Genomic DNA, 9,000 nt, shown 5'->3' with positions numbered 1-9,000 from the left:
TTTTTTTTTTTTCCCTGTTGGTTTTCTTTAGCTGTGTCATTGGCTCTGGATGTAACTTACTGGAACAATAGTAGTGTCATTATTATCACATCTATTCTTCGGAATTTCCAGAACTTTCCCCAAACCATGGATCACTCCCTTGTCAGTGGCTGCATTGGTGTAGTTTATGTAAGCATCATTTACATAGAGCTGTGAACAAGAGGGTTAAACGTGAGTTGTTGTTATGCTGTTTTTAAGGGGACAGGGAAGATGGGGATTGAAGGCTATCAGTATGAAAACAGCTCAGGGAACATCATTGCCACCATGCAGCTGTGTGACATTGGGCCAGTTGCTTCTCCTCTCTGAGGTTCAATTTTTGCTTTTATAAAAAGAAGGGGTTGTTCTAGATCATCTCTAAGGTTTCTCTCTATCCTTCAAATTAACTGATTTACGATTCTTTGAAAACTACTGAATTATGATTATTATGTTAGTGCTTATTGGCAAGATGGTTCCATGGACATGCTGAACTGTAGACTGGGGGTTCCCGAGAGGTTAATGTCTCCTCAAACCAGGATATGGAGAATGAAACTCATTGTCCTTTTAGAATGTCTCTACTTTGTCGCTAACTTGCAAGCAATCCTCAGAAAGGCTACATGACAGAGAGGAATAAAATTACTACCATTGGTGAGTGTTTTAGAGTTTATAAAATCTCTATGATTAAGACAAATTGCAGTCAATGTCATGAGACAGTGTGAACTGCTGTATGGAAAGTGAATTTGCTTAGTAAACTCTCATCTAAATCACAATTTAAAGAAAAAAGTATCATATCATTTCCCAGTATGGGGTCTCCATTACCATATGTTTGTTGGGATGCATGGTATGTTTGATCCTGTCTGTGTCTAGTATGCCCGTCAGCATCCAAGAAGGGGGCTGTGTCAGTGTCAAAATCCTGCCACCTCAAATTCAACCGAATTGTCATTTGTTTTGTTTTGCTTTTTAAAGGAGGGAATACCTTAGTGAGTAATGAAACAAAAATAAGTGAACCCATTAATTCATTCATTAATATAACCAAAATAACTGAAGAAATGGTGCTTTGAAAACTTGAAGTGGTGGATTTGTATAGGTGTAACATGGCTGAGGTTGGGAAGGGAGGGACTATTGTACCAAGCAGATATCCTGTTAGTATCCGATGTGAGTTAAACAATTTAAAGTAACAGCCCCAACATTCTCCACTGCAGCAATATTGAAGTAACTCTACTAAGTGCTTAAAGTGTATGCTAAAGTCCCTTGTTGTTTACTTGGAGTCATGTGCATTTCCACTTGGATGCTGGGATAAGTTGTGGCTGAACTCTATAAATTTGTTTCAGGGTCTGTGTAGATGTGGAAAACTTGAACAAACTTTACTGGTGGTGTCCAATAGTTTTCCAGAATTTCAGGACAATGAGTTATACTTAAATACCACAATAGCAGGACTTTTGATACTGTAATGCTGCTGATTTGACATAAAAAAAAAAATTGAATCAGTTTCATTGTAGGATGCACCCAGAGAATGATAGGTGGCATTAAAATTTTGATGTGAATATAAATTCATTCATTAGAGAGCATTTTCTATATCTCCATTGACCTGAGAGAAAGTGAGTATCAACAAAAGCAAAGCCTCTATTATAAACATAACTCTTGCTCTAGATAAAAGAATTTTCAAACTAATGGAAAATGAACATGACAGTACTGAAACTGATTCAACTAACTGCATATTTACATGATGAAAGAAAAGAAGACATAGATAAAAACAAAATGAAAGCTATAAATAACAAAATTGCCATTCCTGGAAATATAAGAAGATGTATTCAAAAGGATTCTCTCAAAAAGCTATTAAAGATCTATTACATGTGTAATAGATGGGATTATTTCTAAGAGTCAGAGTAAATTATTTGGATTTAGCTTATTCCTCAGGTAATTATGAGTCAGAAAGACTTATTTTACCCCCAAGGAGATAAAAAATTTTCACAGAAAAATTCATTTGTGATTTGATGAAAACAACAATGAAGAAATTATTTTTAAGATTTACTTTATAGAAGGATAAAATAATGTTACTGATTAAAAATTTCATGATGAAACTTTCTTTGTTTTAATATACTTCTTGGTTCATCTTAAATAATATTTTAATTAATTTTTCTCATGAGAATATATATTATAATTCTATTGTGGGTTTCTTGTTGGATTTTCATATTGATATTTTCACTTGATGTTGGAAGTATCTGAATACAATTATATTTAAAATATATTAAATATTTAGTAGAATATATTTTTTAAATGAATTATCAACACTTAACTATGGGTATTATGTGAAACAAATACTGGAAGTCAGGCCTGGTGGTCTGTTGGCTCTAGGACTGAAATCTCTGTGGTCATCAATCAATGACAGTAATTCACTTGGCTGCTGGTCCTTCAGAGGTCATTAGGTTCCTTATGCCCTGGAATACTACTTCCTGGGAGTTTGTTTGGGTGCTTTGGACTCCCTTGGAGATTGAGTAGGGGACTGTGATGAGTTTGTTGTACCAATGACTGCTGGCATTCAAACACCAGAATTCACAAAGCTACACTGATTATCTGAAGACTGTCAACAGGGAAGATGACTGGGAACTTGACAGTCTTGTTTAGTCATTACTTTATGGTGAAACACAGCTGTCTTTTGTTGACAAAGCATTGCAAACATTGGTGAGATTATTCCAGGACAGGAATGATGATGGATAATGGTAGCTAAGGCTCTCAGTTTTGGGTTTTAAATAAAGAGGGTATACCTGGTCATTGTGGAGAAAGAAGCCAAGGAAGTAGGAGAAACCCAGCATGGTCTCCCGATGCATGCCATTGTGCAGGTCATTCTTCAGGAGTTTCTCCTCCAGGATCACGTGGTACTTGACTATGTCCTCCTTCTGGACAACACACAGAATTGAAAGTGAGCCAGTCACCACTTACCAAGTTTCACCAAAATGCCAGGCACTTTTGAAACCAAAGCTTTGACCGAGACTTTAAGACACAAGAGCTATTAAATACTAAAATGATTTTTGAAACAGATCACCTAGGAGTTCCTGCAAATGTTCTAAGTAGAATGGCCCAAAACTCATTAGGTGACTCTAAAACCTAGACTGAGGATATGATAGGTTGAGAGGGGCATTTAAAGATTATTATTATTTTTATTTTTGGAGAACTACTGATGAAGAGAGTCTCCACATCCCAGCCTGCCTTTCATCTTAGGGGTCATGAGAGGAGGTTCAACAGGATGTGTCAAAGAGCTTGATCTGTGTCCCCTGCAGATAGGGTGGCATGTTGGACTGGGGTCTGATTCAAGTGTGAGAATCTTATAATCCAGAGACGGCTGGCAAATGGATGAACAGTGGAGGGAGGAGAGTTGTTACTGCACCGGGATAGGCCTGCGTTCCTGTACTTGTCTTGGACAACAGTGTGTATGTTTCTTGAGGACCAGCTGTGTGGCTGTGTCTGAGGGCACCATTGCTGTAGGTCTTATTCAAAATGGCTGCCTGGAAGGGTGTTCTCTAGATGAAAAGGCGGACATGATCTCTAGATTCTTAGGGTCTGAGAAGGAAAGAAGTGATGGAGGAATAGAGTGTATTCACACAGGTCAAAGGAATAACAAGTCTGAGACCATGGATGATGCGTGAGATCTTTAAAGAACTCAGGACAGTGGCCATAAGAGAGATATTAAGCTTAAACACTTGCCAGGCCCAGAAGGTTCAATGCTGTATCTTGACAGTACCAGCACCAGTCAGATAAGAACTTTCCTGCTTACTAATAATGTCTCTTCTCAACCACCAACACTTCTTGCACCTCAAGTTCTAACCAGGTCAGACTAAACCTACATTTAATGAAGTCGAGGAAGGGTGTGGAAACATAATGTGGGGAAAGCCCTATGTAGCACAGTTCTAGTCTGACACACCTGGGGTCACCATGAGTTGGAGTCGATTTGACAGCAAGTAGTTTTTTAGATTTGAACAAAGGCACCAAGAGAGATACATCTTTGGTGTGTTTGGGCACTATGAGGTTATCACTCTGGTTAGAACACATGGTTTCTACAGAGAACTGGTGGGTGAGAACAGTGGGCTCAAAACTGGCTTAAAAGAGATGGGCTTTAACTTCTAGCCCTCCTCTCATTAGCATCTTTATCTCAGCCAACTTATATAAAGATAGAAGTGAAAACGATGTGCTTATTATGCAAATACAGCTTCAAGCACATCTTCTCATTGTGGAGTGGGGCAGCCTTGGGCCCTTCCTATATGAAAATTCTGGTGCCAGTTTATGGAGCCTGTTCACTGGAGCCTTAAACACCTGTTGCAGTAGTTTGAACGTAATCCTGCAAGAACTTGGGATCCATTGAAGAATTTTGAGCCAGAAAGTGGCAAGACTGAAGCTTTTTATTATTTTATAAAATCTTTTGACAGATTTTGTCTGTTTACCCCTAGATGTTAGAAATCAGGGAAGATAGAGAGGGAGTGAAGAGGAAGCAGACAGAGATGATTGACTCCTTCTGTGTCCCGGCTTCTGACATCTCAGCTCCTGGGAGCAGAGAGAGGTCAGGGAGGAAGAAGACGTGGTAGTAGGTCACCTTCCTTTGTAGTCTGTCTTAGTCTGGAAGTTCTGCCAAAACCTGTTCAGCATCATAGCAACATGTGGCCATGAATATCATTCTAGGTTCCTGGGACGTCTGCATCTTTGCGTATCTGGAACCAAGTATGAGCTCTTAAGGGTATACATTAAATATATGGGCAGCTCTGGGACCAGGTTGGTGTGTGTCAGGGACTCCCTGTGTGGCTTTGTGCAAAGTATCTGGATATGGACAAGGAAGTTTTGATGGAAAAGCAAAATGGTCTATAACTGATGGCTTGAAAATGTTGAGTGTCTTAGTTTCAGGAAATAACTTCCCTGAGTATTGTTCCCAATACCTACTAGTGTTGCAGCTTTCTTCACCCTGATATAATTCTCAATGGCATCATTGTTCGGAGCAAACACTGTGTAAGCATCGGCAGCCTCGATTGCATTTGCCAGGTTATATTGCTGTGATGGAAAGAGACAAGAGTGTGTGAGGGATCTCCATTCCTGGATCACCTGGGCAGGTCGGTCATGCAGAGAATGTGGTACTTGCAATGATGTAGCCCCGGAAGATGGAATAGTCAGGCATCTGGTCCAGCCGGGTGAGCAGGTTTGGTAAGGAGCCAGTTAGACTTCTTTGGGGAACCAGAACCTGGCAAAGAAAGCCCAAGAATTCTGTGAACACATCTTTGTAGCACTTGCTATGTGGCAAGGCACAGAAATGTCCCACTGACTTCTGTAGTCAGTCAAAATAACTGACACTGAAAATGTTTTGAAGATCACTCACAAACTAAAAACATTCTTGGATGCTGAGTGACAATGCTGGAAGGGACTTCAAGATGATGTTATTAATTCAATTTTATGTATAGTCCTTAAATCTCCCTGAAAGACACAATTTTACCTTACAGAAAAGATTTTATAATCTTTATAATTTAATAATTCCTCTGCAATAACCCATTCCAACTTTTATTACTCTACACTGTCAGGGAAAAAGAAAAAGAAAAAAACCAACTATATAGCTGTCAAATCAATTCCGACTAATGCGGACCCTATTGGACAAAGTAGATCAGCCCATGAAATTTCCAATGCTGTAATCTTTATTGTAGCAGACTGCCATATCTTTCTCCTGCAGAGCAGCTGGTGTGTTTAAACTGCTGATTTTTCAGTTAGCTGTTGAGCACTTTAACCATTGTGCCACCAGGGCTCAGGGAAGGTCTTAAAATCTAACTGAAATCCTACAGGCTGCAGCTTAAGTCCTTTTTGTTGTGTTGTTGTTGCTCGTTTATTTATTACTCAGTTTTTCTCATTACCTTTCTATTTACCTATAAGTCTTAAACTGCAAACCAGTGGGCTGAACTGGGCTTGTGAAAGGTTTTGTTTATCTCATGCAGTGTATAAATATAGAGAATTTCCATCTAAAAATCTAGTTTTGTGACTTCTGTTTAAAAACATCAGTCTGTATTCCTGCAGGCAACATACAGGTGCAGGAAGTAGTTGAAGCTCCTTTAGTTACAGTCCCCACCACCCCCTAATGCCTTCTACTAGGTCCTTTCACTCATTTTTATCATCTATTTGATCTATATAGGCATTTGAGTCTTTAAGCCCTGCATGATTAGCCATCTGGACAAGATAACTATTTCCATCTTCTCGTTTCACACAGAATCTTCTGAGATCGAAGAATTCAAAATTGGAATATTTTCTAATTAAGCCAATCTTCAACCAATGTTTATTGAGCCCTGGTGGGGTTAAGTGCTCGACTGCTAACCAAAAAGTTGGCAGTTCAAAGCCACCAGCCACTCTGCGGGGCAACAGACTTGGCGATCTGTTCCCATAAAGAGTATGGCTAGAACACCCTATGGGGCTCTTCTACTCTGCCCAAAGGGTCAATATGAGTCAGGAGTGGCTCGACAGCACACAATAACAACAGTACTGGCCAGGCAGGGAATAGGACAATGTGATTGAGGCCTGGGTTCTGCTCTCTAGGAGCTGACAGTCAGTAGAGCAGAGGCCAGCAAACTTCAGTTCATGGTCCAAATTTAGTGTGCTGCCTGTATTTAAAAATAAAGCTGTACTGGAGCACAACCACATCCATTTGGCACGTAAAGTCCACATGTCCACATCATGTAACAATATGCAATATGAGAACCACTGCTAGTCCATGGGGTGCCTCTACAGATTTTAAAAAAGTCACTGCTGGCTCTGGGAGTTTGCAACTACAAACAGGAGCACACAACATGGGGAGTGGGCTGGATTTTAGCATGGTTGATCTTCTTGGCCAGGAACCGTAATGCAGGGCACAACCCACACAACTGTAGAAGGCGGCCCTGACAAAGGTGATGAAGATGCTCAGTGGACAGCTACAGAAGGAGTTCTTTAGGGAGCTGGAGCAACACAGAGACGAAGCAGAGACCTTGAGTTGGTAGACACGCATCCATGAATTTTGTGTGTTCACATAACTTCTACCTCAATCCAGTTACCTGGCCAAGCTAAGCTTCAGTTTTCTCACTTGTGAAATTGGGACAATAACAAAACAAAACAAAAAAACCAAACTCACTTCCACCGAGTCAGATTCGACTCATAGTGACCCCTCCTTGGGTTTCCGAGGCAGTATCTCTACAGAAGTAGATTGCCCAACCTTCTTTCCAAGGAGTGGCTGGTGGGTTTGAACCGCCAACCTTCTGGTTAGCAGTCAAATGCTTTAGGCACTGCACCACCAGAACAGCACCTTCTTATTTAAAATTGTTTATAAAATCAAATGATGTGGTGCCTGACAACTGGTACAGTACCTGGCTCATAGGAGGCCCTCAATAATTCTAATTATTACTATGACAAGATGAGATGCTAGTGCTTAAGAGGTACAGAAAAGAGGCAGCCCTATCCCTCTGCAGCATGTCATCATATAGGGGTTCAGGACCCATACCAATAAGGAGCAACTATCAATATACCACAACCAAACCCACTGCTGTCAAGTCGGATCCGACTCATAGTGACGCCTCCTTGTGTTTCCAAGGCAGTATCACTATGGAAGTAGATTGGCCAACCTTCCTTCTGAGGAGTGGCTGGTGGGTTTGAAATGCCAGCCTTCTGGTTAGCAGTCAGATGCCTTAGGCACTATGCCACCAGAGTGTATTATATGAAAATAAGACAGTGTATGTGTTCCAATCAAATTCTGTAAGAAAAAATTCCCCAGGATTTCAGAGGAAGGAGAAGGAAAACAAACTCTACTTTTTAAGGTTGGGCAACCCTACTTCTGCAGTGATACTGCCTCGGAAACCCAAGAAGGGGTCGCTATGAGTCAGGGTCGACTCGATGGCACATAACAACAACAAATTTTATTTTGAGAGTGTACTAAACAGCAGGCACTGAGAGAAACAGTATCATTTAATCCTCATAGGGGAAGAAAAATGAGGCTCAGAGAGGTTATGTAACTTGCCCAAGGTCACACAGCTAGCTAAGTACCTGAGCCCTGCCTGACTCTGTTCAAGTCTTTTGATATGTTGGGTAAGTGGTATGAATGGTGGAGGTCAAGGAAGGTTCCAGAGAGGAGGTGGGACTTGAACAGTTGCTATGATAATAATATTCCATGTATGATCTGGGTTGAGGTGCCACTCCAGCAAATGAGGTTGTGTCTATCAAAAAATGTGAGAAGAAGAGGTAATTTTATGTTGTTTTGTTTAAGGATTTCTTAGTACTTTGGAAAGTCAGGACCGGAGAAGAAAAATCCCCTTAACAAATAATATTGCTTTGCATTGTATGAAGTCGTAGAGCCAGAATAGTTTCCCACACATGATGAATCACTTGCTCAAAAATGCTGTGTTTCTTAGCACCTCTTGATAAAAAGGAGGAGGACAAGGCCTCTGCAGAATCACGCACCTGGAGCCTGATGACTCTCCCTCTTTCCTGAACTGAAATACTTGACCTTTTCTTTAACTTAAAATATAAAAGGTGAGTAGATAGAAAGTACCAAGTGAGAATAATTTTAGTTAAAATGCAATTAGTTAATTGGTTTTCCAATCCTTCACCTTCCGAAAGTTCCCAGTCTACCTTAATTATGATTTAAATTTTAAATGAAGACCTTAAGGTAGCTAACTGAAAAGTACAAGGTAGTTTAAACCCCCCATTTTCCCTAATCTTTTTTTTTTTCCCCCTCCTAATGCATACCTTTAAATTCTATGGAATTGAGTCTTAGAAGAAAATGAAAATCTTGAAATTTTTTTTTTCTACCTTTTTCCTGGGATCTTCCTCACCCCATCTTTTTAGGGGAAAATAATGCAGAGGGATGTGGAAAATGATACACAACCATTTGCCTCCCCTCTAGTCCTTGTTTCGATCTCATCCGTATGTATGTACTTCCCAATACAGGGTCCCTATGTGCCTTTTCGGGAGCTCTGGTAGCATAGTGGCTAAAGCACTTGA

General features: G+C 40.3%; 1 protein-coding gene across 1 annotated transcript in view; it reads right to left on the bottom strand.

Annotated features, from left to right (window-relative positions):
- STAB2 (stabilin 2) overlaps positions 1-9,000 on the bottom strand; it is a 228,909-nt gene that overhangs the window by 83,561 nt on the left and 136,348 nt on the right. The window contains exons 27-30 of the mRNA XM_007952402.1: positions 5,138-5,236; positions 4,942-5,049; positions 2,781-2,912; positions 61-189 (exon numbers count right to left, since the gene is read on the bottom strand). Coding sequence (XP_007950593.1) covers positions 61-189; positions 2,781-2,912; positions 4,942-5,049; positions 5,138-5,236 — 468 coding nt within the window. The remainder of the gene's footprint in view (positions 1-60; positions 190-2,780; positions 2,913-4,941; positions 5,050-5,137; positions 5,237-9,000) is intronic.

This window comes from Orycteropus afer, unplaced genomic scaffold (assembly GCF_000298275.1).
Source record: "Orycteropus afer afer isolate SDZICR_OR568_19922 unplaced genomic scaffold, OryAfe1.0 scaffold00334, whole genome shotgun sequence".
NCBI classification, from domain to species: domain Eukaryota; kingdom Metazoa; phylum Chordata; class Mammalia; order Tubulidentata; family Orycteropodidae; genus Orycteropus; species Orycteropus afer.
This window is presented reverse-complemented; position numbering and strand designations above follow the sequence as displayed.